General features: G+C 45.3%; 1 protein-coding gene and 1 long non-coding RNA gene across 2 annotated transcripts in view; both read right to left on the reverse strand.

The window, feature by feature from the left end:
• Window positions 1–6: 6 nt before the first annotated feature.
• On the reverse strand, window positions 7–5,915 carry LOC108447416. The gene is made up of 5 exons (XR_001862965.1): window positions 5,618–5,915; window positions 4,860–4,982; window positions 3,959–4,077; window positions 1,167–1,256; window positions 7–260 (listed from the first exon to the last, which is right to left on the reverse strand). It is a non-coding gene; the product is annotated as an uncharacterized LOC108447416 (long non-coding RNA).
• A 13,641-nt stretch (window positions 5,916–19,556) lies between these two features.
• The window catches only part of PPARG (peroxisome proliferator activated receptor gamma), a 54,358-nt gene continuing 50,613 nt past the window's right edge, over window positions 19,557–23,301 (reverse strand). Inside the window, exon 7 of the mRNA XM_008636031.2 lies at window positions 19,557–22,736. Coding sequence (XP_008634253.1) covers window positions 22,489–22,736 — 248 coding nt within the window. The 3' untranslated portion in view covers window positions 19,557–22,488. The remainder of the gene's footprint in view (window positions 22,737–23,301) is intronic.

Consider the following 23,301-nt stretch of genomic DNA (forward strand, 5'->3'; position numbering starts at 1 on the left):
GCAGGAATTTGAAAAAGCTCTCTAATGCACTGTGAATCAAAGTCTTCCCGTGGAAATCCACATTTCTATGGATGGCAAGTTGAAGTATCCAAATGTGCAAAAAAAAGGAAAGGGTTAGGAATCGCTGAACTGTACCAGACCCAGGTGGGTCTAATCTGCAGTGTGAGCTTTCCTCCTGCCTCAAAGGAAGATGTGAAAAGTGAATATCCACTGTTGTATTTCTGCAGAGTCTTCTGTCTTTGCTGGAATGGGAACCATGGCTGTGGGAAAAAAAGGTGTGAAATTTGAGAAATCGACCTCAAGTGCCTGGGTTTGAGCTCATTCTCACCAAGTAATAGCCAGGTTACACCACATTTCAGAGGCAAGAATCCCTCCCCTTGATGCCAGCTCTGGATGCAGCAGGACAGCAGCTCTCCTTCCAGCTGTGTCCCACAAACCGAGATGGATTTTGGAATTGTGGTCTGACCCCCCTGCAGTGCCAGCCCTGCTGCTCCTTCACACTTGTGATCTGTTCAGAGGGGTGCAGAATGACCACACACAGCACTGAAAGGCAGGCAGGCGCTCAGGTTAAGTTCTGCCTCTCATTTTTCAGATAAGAGGTTTAGAATTAGGAAAGATCTGGAGCTCCTCACTGTAATTTTGACTGCTGTAGTTTAATCTCCCCACTGGTTCTCCCACATATCAGAACCTCAAGGCAAACTCCACTGTTTAGTCTCTGCCACGTTGCTGCAATGTTAAATAATCCCAGTGCACAGAAATAACTTAAATATATGGACTTCACTACTTAAAACACAATAACAACATCTATTTGCACCCCAGGATGTCCAAATCCAGGCTGCTGTATTTGAGCAGCAGGGTTCAGGGGTGGGCTGTACTTTACATTCTCTGAGGCAGCATTTAATCACAATTAGATGCTAATTACCAGGGAAGAAAGCAGGCAGTGGACACCAGCTTATCCCATAAGAAAAACAGGAGCCTGCTGGATCTTATCCTCACACAGCCAAAACAAAAAGGAGGTGCCAGAGCAGCAGCTCCCCTCAGAGATACCCAGTGCTGATCTGAGCAGTGCCACAGGACAGATGGGCACAGTGCCAGCCTGGCTCTGCTGTGCAGTGTCCTGGTGGCACTCTCAGGAGGTGGAACTCTGTCTGGTAGTGATTTCCTACCTGTTTGCAGAATTTCCAGAGGCAGTCAGCTCATGCTGGCAGTAAATCCAGTCCTCAGGGAAGGAGGGAAGTGTCGCTGCATCAGCTGCTCTGGAAAATTGAAGCAGACACAGCCAGTGAATGTTTTAAAACACAGGAACAGTGTCAATATCATTAATTCTAGGAGAGGTTTTTTCAGACAAATGCCCAGAACCTTCATTTTATGGAACTAGTGCTGCAATGTTTACAACCATAAAAGTGGTGAAAGGGATAAAAAGGATTTTTAGCCCATACAGAACAGTTTTCTACAGCAAAATTGCTGGCTCTCTTTAGGTCTGTGCTGATCATTAATAGCAATATGTCCTCAAAATACATTTTCTGATGATCCTGAAGTGAATTCCTCCCTTCTGCTAAAATTGAGAAAATCACAGAGGACTTTGAAAGCAAACCCAATCTGAATCATCTCCTGCTCTGCCTTTATGAAATGTTTTAAGGCTTCTTTCAAGGCTCAAAAATCTGCCACTGTGTATTTCTTCGATCCGAACTGCCGAGCATAAACAGAATGATAAATCCTAGAAGAGCTCCTTGCCATAAAGGAACAATTCAGTGTTCCTCAAGCTTTCTAGAATTTGTCCCCTTCTTCCCTGCAGCAGTGCCAGCCACAATTCCAGCCTTTGGTCCCTTTACCCTTCCTGGCTCAGAAACACTGGCTTGCTCTTCACATGGATGCCAGGAAGGAGGGAATACTCTGAGCGAAGAGAAATGACTGGAGAAAAAAAGGGGAGAGAAATGTCAGGAATTCCATGAAATTTACTGCAGGAGTGCAGGACAAACCCCCTACTCCTCTTTAGGAGCTTCTCTAGTTGTGAGAAACTCTTTTGAGAGAAAGAGGCACCTCAGGAAGATTAAGTGACTTTAAGGTTTAGCCTAAAAACCAGGGTACATTTGCTTTTAAGATCCCAAGAAGCAGAACTTCATGGAAAAAATATTCTCAGATTTATGGTCTTTCAGTACTCCTTGAATTTTTAACCAAGTTTTTTTGTCTTAATTATGTTCCATTATTTCCAGTTGCATTTGCAAACCCAGCCCCTCGTGTCCTTCCCCATGGGAATGTTCCCTGACCTCTCAACATGGAACATTTGGTCATTGGGCTTCATTCCCAGGCTGGGAGAGCTGGGGGTGTTCACCTGGAGAGGAGAAGGCTCCAGGGAGAGCTCAGATCCCATTCCAATGCCGAAAGGGACTCCAGGAGAGCTGCAGAGGGACTGGGGACAAGGGCTGGAGGGACAGGACACAGGGAATGGCTTCCCAGTGCCAGAGGGCAGGGCTGGATGGGAGATTGGGCAGGAATTGTTCCCTGGCAGGGTGGGCAGGCCCTGGCACAGGGTGCCCAGAGCAGCTGGGGCTGCCCCTGGATCCCTGGCAGTGCCCAAGGCTGGGCTGGACTGGGCTTGGAGCAGCCTGGGACAGTGGGAGGTGTCCTTGCCCATGGCAAGGGTGGCACTGGATGGGCTTTAAGGTCCCTCCCAACCCAAACCAGTCTGGGATTCTGTGATTCCCATCACTCTGAAGACATGGGAAGGCCACCAAGGGCAGTGTACCACAAGCAGCTCTTCCCAGTTTGGAGCTGCACCAAATCCCTGCTGTTAATGAAATTCATGAGATTTTGTCTGGTCCTGAGGTGAAACTTTCCCTGTCTTTTTCAAATAGCGCTATTGCAAGGCCTCATGTTGCATCAACATGAGGTTTCAAAATAGAGTAAAAACCAACTTGGCCTTAGATTCTTTATTTATTTGGTACTAATGTCTGAGAGAGGAGCAGCATTCCTGACAGCAAGAGGATTCCAAGCATCTGTCCTTAGCTTTCCAGTGACCCCGGGGAAGCAACCCATAATCCACATATTTCAATTGCCACAGGACTTTGTGGGCTGTGGAGGGGTGGGAATGTGGGCAAGACTATTTCTGGGTGTATAATTAATCCTATTTGTTGTACAAGTGTGATTTATGGGCCAGCCTTGGCACCGCGGGAATAAAGGAGTTGTTCCACGGAGATGTGGAGGGCTGAGATTTAAAGGAAGGAGAATTTCTCTGTTTAATAAGAGCAGTTTCTCTGTTTAATAAAGCAGGAGGATTGGAAAGGCTCTCATGAAGTACAGGAGCATCCTGCCAAGAATTATCCCTTCGTTTTCTGCAGCCTGAGGATTATTCCAAGAGCGTCCCCAGAGTTTTTTTGGCTACAGAGTTCAGGATTCACCAAGAATTTGAATTCAGGACTGAAGCAGAAGTCAAAGCTTGCTAAACAGAGGCTTGCAGGTTTTCTGACAATGGACGCCCTGCTCACCTCTGCTCCTGCCCACAAGGAAGTGTTTGCCTCCTTTGCCCAAAGCAGCACCAAAAGGAAGGAACAAACCATTCTCCATAACTTTGGCATAAGCAGATAAAGCATAACCTGGTTATTGTTTCATCTACAGCCTCTTTTGGAACTTAATCATCTTTTAAAACCGTATCAGATAATTTAACATTTTTCCTGCGTGAACCCTTCAGCTCCTTCCACGACGATTCTGCATTGACAAGGACTCCTTATTCCATTCCAGAATAAATTAGGGCACTAAAATTAGCCCACCAGGAGCATCCTTTAGCCGTAAATGTTTCTGCACATGCTGACCCACCCCTGTCCTGTGACCAGCACCAGTGGTCATCTGACAGTCCTGTCCCTGCTGCCTCCATCACTTCCTTTTTCCACACTGAGCTGCCCCCGTGCTGAGTCACCCCTGTGGTGAGAAGACACTGTATGCACCAACAGGTTTCACTTACAGAGTGCTTGTGAAAGATCAGTTTTCATGTCCAGGCTCAGTGCTTGGCGTGGGGCAGTTGCAAAAGGCGATTCCCTCCTCTGCTGAGTCAGGGCACAGCAATTTCCGTGCCTGTGCTGGCTGGAAGAGGAAGGCAACCTGAATTCTCTGTATTTAAACTGCTGGGGAAAATGTGAAGAGGTTTGTCACTCATGCCCTCAGCCATCCCCACTGATTGCCTCGGAGCTCAGGCTCTATTCCAGTCACTAATTTGGATGCAAAGCTGTCCTTAACGCAGTTGCATACAAATAGCAATCATTTGCTAAGACAAGAAATTATTCCATTCCTCCTCCTGTGAAAGCTTAAAAATTGCTCTAGAAATTAACTGGCCAATCTATAATTATCTCTAATCAGCAGCAGCTCAGCTCTGGTGTTATTTGCAGCTTCTGGTACACAAAACTTCAGGGCCCAGGTTAAGTGCAAATGGCTGTAGCTGCCATGCTGAGCTGGGAAATGCAACAGGGCTGTGCTTATCACAAAAAGATTTCAGAAACTGCATTGAGTTAAACTATAATAATTCCAGAATTTAGAAAAATAGGCTGATGCTGGCCTTGCTTCAGGAGGCAGCTGCTATTTCTGCTTCACACAAATGCTACAAAAAAAAATGGAAAAATTGTATGAAAAAAATTCATACAAACGTTCCTTAAAAAAAAATCCATCATATTGGACACAAACCAAGAGATTTTCCATACCAGCAAAACTATTGATTAGTGCCCAGGGGATGAAATATGGGCTGTGCACAGCACAGCCAAATTTACAGAAAACACCCTGGTTCTTACAGCAAAGGACCAGAAAATCAGTGAGCACCGTTGTTGGTAGGCTCAGCAGGGTCAGGAGGGAATGGTTACAAATGCTGGATTAACCTGGGCTCCAAAAGTGGCTTTCCAGGCTGGTGTCTGCAGAGAGGGACTTCTCAACCAGCCTTGCTGATGAATCCCATTGTTCTGTAGGTAAAAAAACTTCATTCTCCAGAGATTTGATCTCATCTGTATAAAAAGAGGAGGAAATGAATGGATTAGACATAGCCTGAGCAGGATTCCATAAATCCAGCCATTCTTCTCAAAGCCTTGGAGGAACATGGCAGAAGCAGCTGAAATTTGCTGTTGATCCCACTGATTGCATTTCTTAGAGCTACTCCTTGGGAAAGTACAATAAAAACTCTTCCTATCAAGTATCCCCAGCTCCTGGAAGGTTGTGAGGTAGAGGGAGGGTGTTAAACCTGGAGTGTTGGATATCCAGAATGCCTCTGTCAAAGGTGTGGCTGCCAGTCACAAAACCCCCCGAGAGAGTTCTGTGTACCTGCTGGGGTGGCACACGTGGAACCACACCCAGGACCAGGGTGAAAATATTCCCCATCACTCCCCTGTCGCTTTGGAAAACCTGCTGGTCACACCATGGCCCCAGAGACAAATCCATTACCATGAGGGACCCTGTACTCTCCTACATCAGAGCACTGATTGCAGGACAGTGCCTCAGAGGCCACGTGGACGGCACAAGAAGTTAAAAATGAGTCATTTTGTTGAATTAGGAAAAACAGCAAATATTTCATGGAGTGAATGCTCCTGTTCTCATCTTCACAAGCAGAGCAGTGGCACCCAGCCATAAACTCAGTGGTACTCACTCTTCAGTGTCTGGAAAGGCTTTTCCTGTCCAGAAGCAGCCATAAAACAAAGTGACACCGAGTGATCAGCCACCAGAAATTCACAGGCTTCCTTCAAGACAGGGAAGCAGGAGGAGAAATCCAGCGATCAGAGCAGCTTAGCCCACTTAAGATGTTTAGATGTCACCCAGCTGCCTGCTGGAACAACTGAGTGAAAATGCACAGTCAGAAGTCCAGGGAGGGAGCTGCGGAGAGCTGGTGGAAACACAAGTCCCAGCACTTCTCTGCTCAGCATTTCTCGAGCTGTTTACCCAAATACTGCTGACTCTGTTTACAGAGCTGTCCTGCAGCACCTCGGGAGCAGCGATTTCCCTCCCGTTCTCCCTGACAGCTGGCACGTTGCCCCTGCTGTGGGCGAGCCCAGGCTCTCTCTGCTGTCCCCTCCTCTGGTGCCGGCACAGCTTTTCCTCCACTGCCAGCAGCCAGGCAAGGCCACTGCCCCATCAATCTTCCCTGGCTAAAGTGTGGGGGTAGGATGTGCACAAATCACCTCTCTGTACACACAGAGGGAATTCTCTGGAGCTGCTGCCCTGCGGAGTTTGTCCCCCTCTGACTTACAGGATGTGCAGAGCAGCCTCTCTCAGAACATGACTCACAGCCACTTCTGCCATCATCCGAGGATGTTCAGGCAGAACAAATAGCATGTGACCTGGGGCCAATCACAGCTGGGAATTTGGATTAAAAATAAAAGAGGAATGAGAACATTTGTCACAGAATACTCTGTCCTTCAAGGAGAAGGAAATTTTTCTAACGGGGAATAAAAACAGCATTTATTTTTATTAGAAGTGCTTCTGTTTCACTCAATTTTTTCTGACCCTAAGAGCAATTCTCCCTCATGGGTTTGGCTTAGTGAAACAACACAATGTATGTTCTTTCTCAGGCTGCAAAGAGGGAATGTCGTGCCTGGGAGAAGCTGCCTGCGCCTCGCACTTCTGAGCAGAGTGAAAAAGCAATTGGATTGAGATTCTTTATACACGTGGGACTGAGACCCTGCTGCCAAACAGGGCCAGGACAAGGAGGAAAGTTTACACTTTTTTTGGTCTGGGCTAAAGCTTGGGGAGTGTCCAAGCTGGGTTTGGTAAGGGGATTATTTCCTTGGGGTTAATTGTCAGCCTGTCGGGCAGGGATGGAACGCTCCCGTGTGGATACAAGGTCCAGGCAGGGCTTTGCTCTGAGTGCTCACCTTGTTTTCCACGGAGCTGCTGATGAATCAGGGTGTGTTTGCCACGCAGGTGACAGGACTGTGACAACCTGTTGGAAACCACCACCAGACAGAAGCTTTTTTTTGAGTTTGGGGGTTTTGTTTGAGTTTTTTATTCGCTTTTGTTTTTTGATAACGCCCATTTCTGCATTGCTTCTCTCAGAGCAGGCACAGGACCATGACCTCAGCAAACAGAGCTGCTCAGTGCCATGAACACCCTGGGAAGAACCACTCACTCCACACTGCCTGCTTGAGCAGAGCTCCTGCTGCTCAGTTAATCAGTACCTGCTCCAGGGGCTGGGGTTTGCCCCTGCTGTGGTTACACATTTACCCACCCTGGATTTCCCAGCTGCAGCAAGAACCAGCCACCAGCACAGCCCGTAAGTCACAAAGTTCCCTGGCTGATAATTTCGTCATTCCTTTATCATCTGGCAGGGAGGCACTGCTATCAATCTGGCAGGGGCTGGGGCAGTGGCACTCAGCTTACAGATTGTCACTCCACTGTTTTGTCTATATGCCCAATCCTACACAGGCAAGCCAAGGAATTTTGCAAACTCAGCTCCAGCACTTCAGGCTTTGCTAAGCTCTGTAAACACAAGCTCCCAGAGAAGAAATCCAAGCGCACGCCGTGGCAGGGAAAAATATGTTTAAAATACATTTAGTGAGAATTACTTAAACACTTCATCAATCAAGTGGCAAACAAAAAGCGAGATCTTATTTATAATCCCTCTTTGCTTTGGGTATAGTGAGAGGTTAGTGGATGGCAGGAAATTAAAATCATATTTTATTTTTCCACCTGCTTGTCTCTGTTACACTGTGGCCAACGGTGTGTTGGTCTCAGTGCATTCCAGAACAGAGCCCAGGCAGTGTGGGAGCAATAAAGAAACATCATTATATTTTCTGGGAGCAACTGCAAAACCTGAGGGGGAGGACTGGGGGCTCCCTTCAGCTGTAGGTTATTGCACGCATTTTTCAGGCAGCTGATAACAGGGAAAAGAACTATGCTGAAAAATAGATAAACACTGGTTTCCTTGGTTTACTTCAGGAACAGATTTCCAGGAGCACTGAGTCAGAAGAATGATTTCTTTCTTATAGTTCTACTTTCTTTTTTCACTTAAGTGTTGAAATCAATTATATAAATCAAAGGAAATCTGTGGCGATTACGAGGCTGAAACCCTCAGCCCCTGCTAAACTGGGCCAGTGTGTGTCTCATTTTCTGTGACTTGAAAACAGAAGTGATGGGGAAACTTGGTAAAATAAAGGATTTGAAGCAAGGCTGAATTTAACATGGTGGCCACTGTAACTCCAGGTAAAATGAATTATCAAGCTGTTCTCACCTCTGAAGGACTGGAACTCAAAAAGCACTAAAGAACACTTGGGATGTCAGGGACAGATTCAAGGAAAGCAGAGGAGGGGCTGGTGAAGGGTCTGAATACCACACTTAGAACAGAGAAAGAGAAGAAAAGTTCTAGAAGGGGATCAGAGATGGTTCTAATCCATTCTCCTGTTCCAAGGCAGGAGCTGAGGGTCCCATGCTATTCCTGGTAGACTGGAAGGGAAAAGCAGAAGTTGGGGTGGAGAATCTGAAAGAGTGGCTGCAGTAGAAGAGCATTCTGTGGAGTTTGCTCTTTTCCTGGGCGTTTATTTGAGGGCAAAGGCACAAAGCTTTGTGTGCCACTGCTGGACAGTGGCAGGTGCAGCCCGTCCCGCTGCACCATCTCCTGCTTTTTATGAGCAGATCAGTGGCCTGCACATTCCCACACAGTTAAACATAAATTCAGCCTATTTGTTGTCTCAAAGGTGGGGTTTTGTTGGCAGCTCCGGGGCTGAAAATGCTGGTACCAGGGAGATGGAAAAAACCCAACACATTTCACCTAAATTAAGGGCACACCTGTATTAAACCCACCTGACTTGCATCTCCTGCTATCATGGGGCAGTGGGGAGGTCATTTATGCAGCCACTGCATAAATTAGCCATTAGCTTAAACTTTTGCTAATGACAACAGTCTGGACATAAATATATAGAATAAGCATTTCTCTCTTTGAAAGCAATAAACTCCAGCTCATTTCCAGGGGCCAGCAGAGTAGCAGTGGCTGCAGGGGCAGCAGCAGCTGGAGCTGTGATATCTGTTGCCCAATTCCACCTGCTAATGGCTTTCTGTATTTCCTGCTAAAGGAGAAATTCCCCACATTTGAATATTCTACCACACTTTAATGAAAATTCTGCCATGTGGACCCTTCCCCTTCTGCTCTTGGATGTACCCAGTGAAGATTTCCAGCTCAGGCACCCATGGTTTGCAAACACTGCTGTTCCTTCCAGCCCTGATTGCATGTTATCCCCATGGCAGATGCAATTGCCTAAGAGAAACAAACATTAAGAAAGCATTTAATGTATTGTTGCTTGTCCTCTGATAATAAATGCAACAGCTGGAGACAAAGAGGGGAACTGTCACGTGGAACAGCCAGTTCCAAGCACCCAGGATTCTGGGAGAGGGCCCAGTGCAATCAGAAATTGGCCCCAAGGGAAGGCTGGATCAGGCTTTTGGAAAAGCAGATTTGAACCATTTTTACTGAATATGATGATAAATATTACCATCAGATCCCACCTGTATCACAAACTCAGTCTGATCCTCTTACCTGATTTCCAGATGGGATGGATTCAAACTGAGAGTTCTAAATTCACACTTACAGACCCTGCAATTACTTTGTTTTCTGGAAAAGGGCTGGAAGCCCTTTTGCCATCTTCTTGTGAGTAAAGAGCAAGTGGAAGGCAGAGATCCCCCCCTCCAAGGATCTCCCACTGGGTGGGACTGAGCCGATCTCAGCACTTTCAGCAGGGCTCTGTCCAGGTCAGAGGAAAAGCCAGTGACACAAAATCTTTGCAGCACTCAAGCACCCTGAAGGCTTGGAGACAACCTTGGCAACCCCACCCCAGTATGGGGAGAAGCAAATGCCACACATCAAGTGGAGGGGTTGTATAAGAGAGTACAATCCTCCATTTTTTTCAGGCAGACCCAAAATTTCTTGTGCCTCAGGTTTTCTTTGCCCAATGCAAGGTTATTTTACAAGTCTCGTGGATGTGAAGGGGAGAAGGGAAAGAAAGAGAGAAGAATGAATTGATGACATGAGCTTTGCTAAGTTCCATGGATAGATTGTATTATTTACTTCTAGTAGCAGATTTCTTTAAAGTTCCATACATTAAATGAGAGAAAGGAGCTTCTGGATATGACTGGGAAGAAGATATGGGGTGGCACATGTTTGTGGAGACTGGGATTTGTCTCATTTTTATTTAGTCATCTAAAATTTCCATCCAGAGCCTGCAGAAGGAGCAGCACCTCCAGAGAACAAGGCAAACCCCAGCCTGGAACATCGATCCCTGCAGGAGATGAATGCCAAACCGAGCTCCCCTGTCCTGGAAGGAGCCTAATTGGATGCTTGGCTTTTGGACAGACTTAAATTAAGGATTAGGAAGTCAAGCCGTGACATACATGCACATTTTTGCTTTGTAAATAGTCAAAGAGTTAGAGGAGAGGATCTGGAGGGAACCTAGAAATTCTTTCAGAACCAGATGATGACAGAAATAAATAAATCTGAGACTCTTCGGTGTAACTTAAACATCCTTTTTTTCTACGTAAACGAAGCACTGCTAATTAGCCAGGATACCTTACCAGCGTCTTGTGCCATCCTTTTCTCTGCAGTGTTTAGATCATTAGTGTCCATTAACTCTTGAAATATCAGGGAGAATGTTAAGGAAAAAAATATTACTTCTCTAAAAGGAAAAGAATGTTATGAAAACAAACTGCGGCTTTTTAGGACTTTTTGCAATTTCCTGAGGCTTTTTCTTGAGCTGGGGAACGTCAAGTCCTCCCTCTCCAGCAATTCGTGGGAACAGTGGGCTGTGCACGAGAGACTGGGTCAGTCCATGAGAGGGAGAGGCAGATTCACACAATCACTGGGTTTCAAAATGCCTCTGGAAGGAGCTGCTGCCTCCAAAGCACAGCCTGGGTGTGGGGAAGGCCCTGGCAGCCAGGGATTGGAAATGCCACCAGGAAAACCCCAGCCTGCATGTGGTACGGGCTGGTTTATCACAGGGTGGGAGGGTGGCATCCCTCACTGAGGAACAGGGTCTTGCATGGACAGAAATCCACGTCCTACGTGAGAAATCAGGCACTTTGCTTTGGGTATTTCCCAGTTCTCCTTCTCAGGCATGCCACGACATTCCAGCACAAGACCACGATGGACAGTGGTGCTGAGGGCCAGTTGTCAGCCAAGCAGATGTTCTGGCCACCAAGCAGGGCCTGCCTTTTTTAGCCACAGCAGCACAGCCCTGCTGTGCGTTGGGATCTGCTCTCTCCACACCCCCACGTCACACTGCCTCCAGCCCGTGGCTTGGGATGGCATGGGGGAGTTTTGCCTTGTATGGGGAAAACTTCACATTTCTGGTTGCTGAACCTTGTTGTGTTGGTTCAGGCACTTATCCTGATATCTCAGGATCAGCTTGAATTAAAAACTTGGCTCCAGAATGCTCAGGTCTCTGATGGGATTTAGAATTTCTAGGTGCACTGGGTATTCTGTCATTAAGCAAATGGCACCCAGAAACCCCCTCGTGCACCCCAGCTTGGATGATCTCTCAGTTTGAACAGCAAACTATTAAAAAGAAACCCTTCCAAAATAATCTTTAATCCACTTTTGCACCTGCAATAGTTTCAGCTTTCAACGCTTCCCCAGCTTGTTTACAGGAGTGTTACATGTCACAGCACATGCACTGCTTCCCCCTTACTCACAAGGTCAATTATTCTGTCAAAAAAGGAAATTAAATTAAATTAACATGGCATGATTTCAGTCTTGACAAAAAATACTTGTTATGTTATTATTGGCTGGATATCCTAAGATGGATAGTTAAACCAATTAGTGATTAATTAGCTATTTGAAGCTGGACTAACCTGTAATTCTCTTGGTCCTTTCTTAAGAAAGAAAAGAATAGGAGAAATTTTTCCTTCCTGGGTCCTCTGAGGCCTCACTTTTCCATGATCCATGAATTCTAAAAGATAATCATTTAATGGTTCAGATTGGTTTAGCTATTTCCTTAAATACTCCAGGGTAAATTTCCTTGCAGCTTGCTCACTTGAATGTATCTAACCCAGCTGAACACGTTTAACCTATTCTCTTCCTCCTCTCTGTACTCCAGCTCGTTGCTGATTTTAATTGCTTTAAGCAGCTGGTGGGAGTTAACCTTTTGCTGTGAAGACTTAAGCAAAGAAACTATTGAACAATTAATCTTTATTCTTCTGCTATTTCCTCATCTGCCCTTGGCAGTACTGGGATTTTTATCTTTTTGTTTGTTTTAATGCAGAGAATCTTTTCTCATCTCCTTTAATGCCTCTTGCAAGCTGCAGTTTTCTGCTTTAATATTGGAACACCACTGGATATTTCCCACCCTGGGCCTGCACAAACAGAAGGGAAATGTTTGATTTCAGAGCCAGGGTGGAAAAAGCTGCCCAAAAAAGTCAACTTCAGTGATGTGCCCCAGCCCAGAAACTGCGGGCATTGTGTTGCTTACAGGACATACCACCAGACAGATTAATTTTAATTTACTGATTATTAAATTATTAATTATTCTGATTATCAGCTACACTGACCTGAGGTGATTTAGGGTACCTGGATTTAGGCACCCTGGATAACACTCAGGACTTGGGAAAATAACACTCAAAACCACCAGGAGGAAAAAAAAAAGAGAGAGAAAAACGAAAAAACCTCAGAGTTGCTCACCTCCAAGGAAACACACAACTGGGGAAATGGAATTTTAAAGGAGCAGTCCTAGGTCAGCTTTCTTGTTTGTAAATTAAAATATTTCTAGTGGTGATTTATAATGGATTTTTCCTCAGAAAAAGGAAGATTTTCCAGTGTCCTGGAGAAGATCCTGTAAGAGGGGAACTGAGGACGAGGTTTGGTGTGCAACTGGCTGATCTGAGGCTGATCCCTTGCCTGCAGCCCCACTGCTCCAGCCTCCCCCACCAGTAAAATGAGTGAGCTTGGCACTGATTGTTGCAAAGCACTTGGAGCAATTTGCTGGAAGGCCAAGCCTGGACTCCCTTTCTCCTCTGGATGGGTCATGCCCGGTGCTGTAAACGCAGGGAGCTCGGAATGGCCGGGTAGAACAACGAGTTTCCTTTGGTGAAGGAGCAGTTGGCAGGCTGAGATGGTATCTCTGCAAACCACGTTCGAAAGACACATTAAAATGCCCAGTAAAACATGTTGGGTTCTCAATCCATTGAGCAATTACTCATTTCAAATGGTAGCAGCAGCATTAAAACGCAGCTGGGGCAATTTCTAAGAAAATCAGGAGATACAATCGTATGACAACATCCTGGTGCCCTGCAGTCCTGAGGTGCAAAACGAGCTGCTGAGCTCGAGGAGGTCTTGTGTGTCTGAGCAGAGTGGCACAGGCTTTATTCTGAAAAAAAGGTTCTTTACCCTGCACCTATCCAAGTGAAATTTTGCTCCTCTGGCTGTCAGGCAGAATGTACCCACCGTGTGTGATTTTAGGCTCACCAGGCATGCCAAGAATATATTAGCTGGCTCTTGGCAGCTGGAATTGTATTTGTGTAACAACAAGCTTTAAAACCCTGTTAAGAAACATTGTCTGATCTGTAGCATGGGACTCATTTGTTTTGCTGTTGTCATTGTACTGAAAAAAAAAATAAAATGTGCACAAGACGTTTCTCCAAAAATCTGTAGGGCACTTTGGAATGTCTTTAAAAGAAATAAAAACAAATAACAAGCGACAAGCACCGTGACACATTGGGTAACAGCTCCATTTCCTCCTTCCAGAAGGCTTGTTTAGGATGCAAAGGAGAACATTTGTTGTGTCTCCTGGACACGCTGCTGTCCCTCCACTGCCTCGCTGTGTGAATTGCACAAGCATTTCAACACCAGGGCCTAACATCAGGCTCTGAAACCTGATTTGAGTGTGCAGGGTCCAGCTGCTTTTTGCTCAGCACTTCTGGATACCAGACCTTGGGATGCCAAACTAGGAGAGGTCAGAGAATTAAACCTGCAGCGTGAGGGACAAGGATTTCAAGTCCCTGCACTGCCCTCCAGATGAGCAGTGTGACTTCCTGTGTCTGCTCATTTGTGCAAAGGGCAAGAGGTCCATCAGGAAAAATAATGGCAGAGAAAGTGCCTGCAATGACCACGATACCTGCTGGAGTGAGGGACACTAAATTCCAGTACTGTGCTCCAAAATAAGAGCCTGACTGAGCCTCACAAGAGCTTTTCTTGATGCAGTCATGCAAGTTTTGAATGGTCTCATTTTCGCCCCAGTGCAGACTAAAGCCTCACTTTGTGGATTGCATTTGGATTTGCTTTTGCAGGAGGGTTCTCCTGTTTCCACACTGGGCAGGGAAAGTGCCTGAGAGAGTTCTCAGCTCCCTCCCACCCAGAGCTGCTGGGAGAACCTTTGCTCCCCCTGGAGCTGCCCAGATGCTCCTTCCTGAGGTGCGACACGGTTGCCACTGACCTCAGGATGGCTGGAGAGGGCAGGAGCAGCTGGGGCTGCACAGCTCCCCTGGCCTGGCACAATGGGTTCAGGGGAAGGAAATGCTATTCTGACTTGTATCCTCAGCCCCTTGGCTGCAAACCAAGGTGCCAGAACTCTGAGCAGGACAGGCACTCACAGCCAGCAAGGGCATGGGCCGGATGCAGGGGACAGGAACTGGGGACAATGGGAAGAATCTGGGGTGCAGCAGGAGCTGCAGGCTGGCCCCTGCCTTGCACTGGCACCGCTCCTCGTGCAGGGATGGCTTCACGGGGTGATTTGAACCAGGCAGAGCAGGCAGACACCTTGGGACATCAACATCTCCTCTCTCCCTCATTTTGATAATGCCCACAACTGAATGATAATGCTCCTGCAAGTGGATATTAGAGGATTCTGGCTGTTTGAGCCCAACCCAGGATGGCAGTGCTGGCACGGGATTCACACCGTGCTCATGACAATCCCTGCTTCATTCTATTTAATTTATTCTTCAAAATACTTTGCATTTAGTGTTCTGCAAACGTCCCTTTTGCATTTCTGGGACAGGTATCCCAGTGTTCCATTTAGGATCAAATCCTGCTCACTTTGGGCACACAAACCCCTCCCTCTGACAGTGTGGTGATGGTTGGGAGCCATGAAACTCACACATCATTCCATGGAGGCCAATCCTACACATCCTGTCTCAAAGACTTCTTACTTGAAACCTTGTCTGACTGAGAGGGAACGGAACCCAGAGCATGAACACTTGAGTGGTGTCACTTGTAACACAAATGGGATTTTTCTCTAAACATGAGCAGCTTCTCCATTCTAGGCTTGATCCCAGATTTGAGGCTGTTCCCTCGCACTGGGCAGTTTTCAGTGAAGCTCTGGGTTCATTGCATGCCAGGCTTGGTGCTAGTTAAGCACAGCTTTATTGTGTACCAAAGGAAGTGCAGAGCAAACAGAGAGGAGAGATCATATATAAAATTCATCAGTGGGTGCTTTACAGCCCGCTGCTTCCTCCCTCACAATATATCCCTGCCCACAGCAGGGGAGTTGGATCTTGGTGTTCCTTAAGGTCCCTTCCAACCCAACCCTTTCTGTGCTAATATTTGGGTTAAGTTGTATAATTTCCACTGTTAACAATTTCTTGTGGTACCACCCGGCAGGTGAACACCTCACAATCTCCTACAAAGAGCAAATTAAGAGTTATGCCTTTGGGGAGCCAAAAACAGCTGACATCAGAAAATCCCCTCCTTGTGATACAGAACTTTTACTGCTGGGTGCCAAAAGTGCCCTCTTCAGCACCCCTACAAGTGCAACTCCTACAAGCCACCCTTGCAACCCCATCATGTTTTTAAAATCAATTTCTTAGCATGACTTCATCCCCTGTAATTTAATTTTGGTGTGGTGCCATTGCCTCCAAAGATGTTTTAGCAGGTTTGAATTACACTTGCGAGCAGACTCTGCCCGTTGGAATTTCATGGGAAAGGCAATGAGTCCTCGCTGTAGGGTCTACCCAGAAAAGAAGGTGAAGAACTCCCAGTTAAATTTCCATCACCTTCATACATTTTAATTTTTCTCAATAAAAACTGCAAAATAAAAAAGGCTAGTAATTTACTGAGTGCTTAATATGTTTTATTTTTAACATTTAGAGCATTTAAAATGCAAAACACCTTGGAAGTCCCATCTTCTTTAAATCTGACTTTATTATCCCTGTTTACATTTTGTTGTAAAAATCCATAGACTACAAATATCAAATATTTGTACCCCAGCTGTGCAGGCAGAGTCCAGCTGCAGAGGAACCTGCACATCACTGTGCCTTTCCTACCAGTTTAGAATTAATCACATTAATTCACATTAAAATGTGAAAACTGAAGAGAAAAAAAGTATAAAAGAAGAAATATTCAGCTGGGAAAATACTCAGCTAAAGGGCTCCTAAATATTTTGACCAAAGTTCAGCTAAGAGCAAGTTTAACATAATGTGGATTCTGACACACTGCAACAAACCTGTTCCTTTGGACCGGGCACATCTAATCTACTTCTGACTGCATGACTCTGATCATTCCTTCCCTTTCATTTATTCTGCTTCGAGGCTGAGCTGTGAGGGAATTTTGTGGGTCTGCCTTCTCTCCAAAAGGACCTCCCCGTGCAAAAGGACCCCAGGTGGAAGTTTGAACGAGAACAGCTTTGAATTTGTGTCTCTGCACAAATGTTCAGGGTTCTGCTCGTGGATCAGTGCTCGTGGTCTGGGTTCTGTGTCATGGGCAGGAAACCCAGCAACCAAAGTTCACCAAGAATAGCTGATTAGTGGAGATGTCATTGATCAGTTCCTGACAGGATCCTCTTATCACATGGAGACCCAAATCCCTGGGTTTAGATCTGGAACCCAAAGCTTCTCCTTGCTACAGGAGCCACCTCCTTTGCTCTGCTGAGATTGTTCCTTTATTACCACAGGAAGAAGATAGATCTCCCTTGCCAGCAAGCAGATGTTCACCAAGAAGGTTTTACTAACTGATCAATTGCAAAATCCCTCACTGCAATCCTTTAGAAAATCAGATGCCCTCTGTCCTTCCTCCCACTCCAGCTTAGTTGCCAAAACTTACATACAAAATTATTACTGTAATGTTTTATAGTCACTGGGAAAAAAATATCCATTTGGTCTTACAGAATGATGTGAAATGAATCCCTGGCCTCAAAAGAAGAAAAAAAATCTATTAAAAGTAGCTCTTTTTCCTCCCTCCTCCCTCTCCCAGGCCCCTTCTACTCCCCTCCCCCAACAATAAAGGATGTTTTGGAACAGCCTTTTCAGGAAACATTTCCACAGCAAAATGCAGCATCATTTATAATATTTAAAGCTACATTTTTGTTGAGATGGCTTGGCAGGCTTTGCTTGCAAATCTGGCAGGATATGGCCAGCTGAGAGTTAGCACTAACAAACTGAGGATATGCTGACACAACAGAATGCTTTAATCATCATTGCAGCAAGCAGGACAAGATCTTCTCCTGCACTGCCAGCTCTTCCCAGTGTGAGAACCAATGGTGCTGCGTATTCCTCCTTCCCTCCCCTGCCTCTGGAGAGTTCACTTTTCCCTTGCTGTCTCCACTGAACTAAAAAAACCTCGTTGGGTAACAGCATATAACATAATGAGCAATGGATATTCCTCTTGGCCAATGCTGTTATGAAAATGCTCCCCATTTCCAACACAAGAAGGAAGCTTAATAATGAAAAAGAAAGCCCTTAACCAGTGTGTGTCTCAACAGAAGGGCTATTTTCACTTGCAGCTAAAGCTCTTTTTTGGCTTTACCCTTTCCTAAAGCAGGGCTGAGAGCCATGTTCAGTTAGCAAAACCCTAATTAGAAACTCATCCCATTTGAGGGTTGGGAACTGATCTCAGCCATTTGCAAAAACCTATCGAAGCGAGTTAATGCCACATTTAAAAGAAGTCCTGAAGCATTTAACCCCCAAAATCTAAGAGTTACTGGCTTGACTAATGCTTGCCCAGAGCAAGACTTTCCCAGAGAATTCCTGCTACGATCTAGCCAAGCTACAGACTTGCAATACTTCAATATTTGTCACACTAAGCAATAAAGAGATGCAGTGGAAGAGACTGTGAACTGAACAAACCTTTCCTATTTTGGGAGCTATCAATTTATAGATGCTGTTTGCTGGCTTTGTTACACTCAAGCCTCTTGCAAATGCCCAGCCCATGAGGCTCTTACAAAGAATAAAGGTAAAACCCTGTGAGATCCTGCACACACACACATCTAACACTATCACACTGCACCCAGAGCTGCGGAATCATTTCCTCCTTTCTTCCTTTGCTGGCTCAGTCGTTGCCTGCTGAGTGTTTACCTCAAGCCAGTGAAGATGTGCTGCCGAATTTCCTATCCATACCCTGCGTACCAGAATGAAAATGCAGAAGCTCAGGAACTGTTTTTCCTACAGTCATCATTTCCAGGGCTAGGTAGTGCTGAGAAGAATGGAAGTACGTTGCTGGTATCCGTGGAGTCCGATCCACCCTTGTGCAGCTGATTTTTAACCACCAGTTCTCAGACAGGACACTTGGAATGGGATTTATGATGAGACACGTTTTTTTCCCAGTGCTTGAATGAGAACCTGAACTGTTTGACAGGTGTGTGCCTGAGCTGCTGATCCAGGAGGTGTTTGCTGGGGTTTTTGTTTTCCTCCTCCTATAAATCTCTAGCTGCAGCTTTGTATTGCTCGTGTTTACAAAGTTGATGTTACATCCATTTAAGGGATATTATCTCTTATTTAAAAGGAAAAAAGTTCCATTAAACCGTACTTGACCTCAAGACAGAGTTTACAGTTGCAAATCAAATACTAAATCCTGATCCCCCGGGCTTATCTGTCCCCAGAGTGATTGGAACCCGTGGTGTGTGTGCTGAGGGAAGGGGCTCAGTCACACGAGGTGGGACAGCAGCTCTTGGGAAGTCCATTTCCCATTTTCCTGTGTTTTGGGGTGCTGAGGGCTGGCTGTGCTGGGGAAAGGTTCTGTTAGGGAGTGCTGAAGGGTGGTTGATCACCTGCACCAGGGAGACAAACGGGTTTTCCTCGCTGTTATGGAAACTGTGGCTAAAATGGTCTGGGCTGCCTTTGCCACAACAGAGGGGATGCTGGAAATGTTTTCCTCTCCTCTCAATTTTCAGTCCAGGCCCTCACAGCAATATTTGCTGGAGAAATGGTCACCAGTGTTCTTTGTGTGAAGAAGGTAATTTTTCCTGTTGAACAGGGACCTTTGAGCTCCTACAAGGAACGTTCTGATTCCTGACAGGGCGAGGGAAATGGGCTGGATGTGTGCAGGGACACAAAATGACTTTCTCTGGACTCAATTTACCTCCAGTTCTTCTACAGAAAAAGCAGATCAGTGTGAAATACAAGACAGAAGAACAGCCCAGAAGTTTCAAAGCCTGTGGGAATCTCCAGGATCCCACATCATCCCCGAGGATGTGATGATGTAGTGCACAGATGACTACGGAACAGTATAACACCAGCAAAATGAAGCTCTTCAAAGGCAGCCATGTACCAGCTGACTGCTTCTATTTTTGAGTTGTTAAATGCTTTTAGTAGCACTGAAGATCAAAACCCAAATTGTTCATTTATGGCGTAGCCCATTCTACCCAAAACTCCAGAGAGTCTGAAAGTATGACAACCTACTTATGAACTCCCATTAGCAAGTTTTTGTTTTTAATAAATAAAGTCCCATAGAAACAGAAAGTATTTACAATTAGATCAAAATTCTGAATATAATTCACAAGAGAAAATGCTATTTTTTGAGAAAATGTTTTCATATCCTCATAACAGTCATTTGTTCTAAATTAGTACACAGCAATTGTCCATTAAATGAACATTTTTCCCTTAAGACCTATTCTTGTAGAAAAGTATTTCAGGCAAAACTTCTTAACCATGATGTAACCGCTTAGAATCAGAAATGTCAGTGATTAGTGACTCACATAAAAAATTAACGCTTTGCATGGCTTGAGGAAAACATGGTGAGTAACTATCAGTATGTGAGAGAAGACAGGGTGTAAGGAGAACAGGGTATTTTATTAGAGCAGCTGATACAGTTGAAAGAGAAGTGTAGGCTTTTGGGCATCCAGTCCCTTCATCCTCATAAAGGATAACACCCGTTCCTGCAGAACTGTTATGATTATGATTCCATTGCCACTCTCAAAATATAGGGATTTTTGGACTGAGTGGCTTAGACACTGTCACTGCTGAATTTCAAAAATATGACCCCCTGCAGGAGTCGAGTGAAGCTCTTTGGTTAATGTGCTGCTGGGTTGCACAGATTTTTTTTTGAGCACTGGACTCAATTTCCCTGTCAGAGCATCTCTGCCACTTATTTTAAAATAAATTTGAATATTACTTCTGTAAGGGCATGCCCTAGAATTCCTCTTCATTTGAAACTACTTCTGGACTCCCATTTCTAGGGAAGCCAGTGGGAAATTGGATTGTCTAAGAAATGCAGGCTCAGATTAATGGTTCTTGCTGTGTGTTGCTACTGCAGGAATTCAGTGCTGGAGCTGGGGTCCATCTCAGTGCCAGCTCATCTCTGATCCATCTGCTACAGGACGGGATGAGCTCTGTAAAATTCCCCCACCAAGGGATGGGTGGCAACATTTCAAATGAGCGGTGGAGAACAACTTAAACCAGAGAGAGAATATTTTCTTTTGCATTGTAACAGCCATAAAAGTGTGCATGTAACTGCTGCCAGTGCTGGGCTCAGCTGGAACACCCTGAAACGTGCAGCAAACGTGCAACGCCGAGCACTGACTGCAATATTGTGTTTGCTGCAGGGCCACCATTGCTGAGCTACCTGAAGTGATCTCACTGCAAGCCTGGCAGGATCAAAGCTGTTCTCTTCAGCCTCGCAGTGACTTCATCTCAGTGCAATTCCGCCTGTGGGCTTTAAACCTGGAGGCTGAATGATCCAATTTCCCAAACTTCCTGGTGGGAATAGCGCTCACGGCTGACCTTAGGCCCAGAGGTTACCCGAAACAAGTACTAGGAAACGTTTCCAGGTATAGAAGGCATGAGCTGGAAGATTAATTTTAATATTTACCTCTCTCAACTTCTTTATTGCATAATTTGCATTGACTTAAGAGTTTCAAGGTCTCACTTTAAGGCCTACATTAGGAGCAAAGCCAGTTTGTACTCCCTGAAGATCTTACTCACACCCACATCACCGCTTGGTTTGCTTAGGTATCACTCGTTTCACTAAGTTTAAGGCACATTTTTTGCTACATAAATCAAATATGAATATGGAGAGGAAACCAAGGATATTCAGCTGGGGACCTCTCCTTACCTTGATATATAAGTTATGAATAGTGGCTTTTTTCCCCCAATATTCCCTCTTCTGGTCCACCAGCGTGGGTCCCCCCCTGCTTGACTTTGTCAGGGGTCACATTCACAAACTATCAAATGTGGGCAGGGGAAATGTGAATGCAAGGGCCTCTCACCTCAGTACCAAGAATACCCCAAAATGACCGTATTAGGAAATTTATCTTCTGTAAAACTTGCTCACTGTGCTGTGCTCTGCTCCCTGTGGAACTCTTAGGTGGCATTGTAGGGCATCACATGCAAGAAAACCAACAGCCCCAACAGCAGCAACATCTCCCAGTGTCCTTGGGATGAACATCAGGAGCTCAAGTTGAAATAAGGGTGCAGGGTTTCCATCACAGCTTTATCTTTACAGGAATTAATCCAAACCGTGCTTTTGTTTAGGGGTTAATTTGTCATGGCATTGCAATTTTCCATGATATTTTGACTGTTGTTCAATGGCAGTTTATCAAATAATTTGGGAACGTCTCAGGCCAAGAGGTTTGTACCAACCTGTTCCAGCTCAGCTCTGGCTGCTGTGGGGTGGGAATTGGAGGCCTTGGGGAGCAGCTGCTGCTCCACCTGTCTCAAACTTGCATGAGCAGAGGAATCAAAAAAGACTCTGTTTCCTAAGAGCGCTGAGCAGTGCATATTCCTTCCTTAATTAGCTCTTGAAATGGCATCTCATTTTTGGGTTTGCCTGCAAATGAGTGGGCTAATTTTTCCTTACACCAAGCCCCCTTTATAGAGCTCAGCCAGTGTCAAATCTCATTATGGAAGGCACGAATATTGTCAGACCTGCCACTCCTCCCTTTGGCCTTTGAAACTCCCCTGGGAAGTTACACTGATCTGCGACTGAATTTTATTTTGCTGCTGCCTTGGGAGCACAAAATAGAACGTAATACTTCAAACATTTCCCTGGAAATGTTCAAGGAGAAAGGTTTTTATTTAGTTGAAAATTTAACTGCATGCTTAACCAACTCGAGTGAAGCATCGATCATACTTGGACAAGCAATTTTAGGAAATAACATAGTTAAAAAATTAATTCTGAAAATACTGCCAACAATTTCATGATATAGATATTTTTAATATTAAAAGTAAATTGTAAATGTGTCTTTATAAACAATATGCATAAAATAGATCTACTATACTAAGCTCTCTCTTTTTAAATGCTGTTTCACAGTAATTTCTTAGGTATGCAAAGTTTTCCCTCAAAGAAATAGTGCAATCTGAAGAACATACATTATGTCAGGGGATTAAGAACTGCTCTGCTCATTAATACAAGTCCTTGTAGATCTCTTGTAGGAGCGGATGGAGGCTCATGTCTGTCTCGGTTTTCTTGATGATCTGCAGGAGCTGCACGTGCTCCGTGACGATCTGCCTGAGGTCCGTCATTTTCTGCAGCAGCTTTGCAAACAGCTGCGAGGACTCGGGGTGGTTCAGCTTCAGCTGCAGCTCCAGGGCTTGCAACAGGTTGTCCTGAATGTCTTCAATGGGCTTCACATTTAACAACCCTGGGCGGTCTGGGGAAGAAAAGAGTTGGGAGTTCATGAGCATCATCACATCGAGCTCATGTGTTCATTCCGTACACATTTCTTAGCAAATTCAGCCTTTACAGATGGCATTTCCTGGGACCTGTTCGACCACCAGGTAGTCTGTAAGATTTCACTGGGGTCTGCTCAAAGGGGTTTTAGAGTCTTGGAAGCAGTTCAAGTGGTGCTGATCCAGGTTTGTACTCTACTACAGTGGATTTTCCACAGTAAACTGGGAGTGTGTGGGGGAAAAAAAGAGTGAGATAGTCGGGGGACAAACAATCTGTATCAGGTAATTCACTTCCGGAAAATGGACAGATACTCTGATGGATTTGCATGTCCTTGTTACCACTAAAAATGTTTCCTGCTAAGGTGGATTTGAACCCATCAAAATTTAATAAAAAAGGCATAAACTCAACTTCTGCAGTCGTACTAACCTGGGAGATTTAAAAATCACAGGCTCAGGTCTTCCCCACGCCCAAGCTGCAGCTGCTATGAGGAAGTTTCAGGATAGCTTTGCATCAGCCCATGAGCCCAGGCACAGCCACTGATGGCA

The sequence above is a fragment of the Corvus brachyrhynchos genome, unplaced genomic scaffold, assembly GCF_000691975.1.
Source record: "Corvus brachyrhynchos isolate BGI_N302 unplaced genomic scaffold, ASM69197v1 scaffold266, whole genome shotgun sequence".
NCBI classification, from domain to species: domain Eukaryota; kingdom Metazoa; phylum Chordata; class Aves; order Passeriformes; family Corvidae; genus Corvus; species Corvus brachyrhynchos.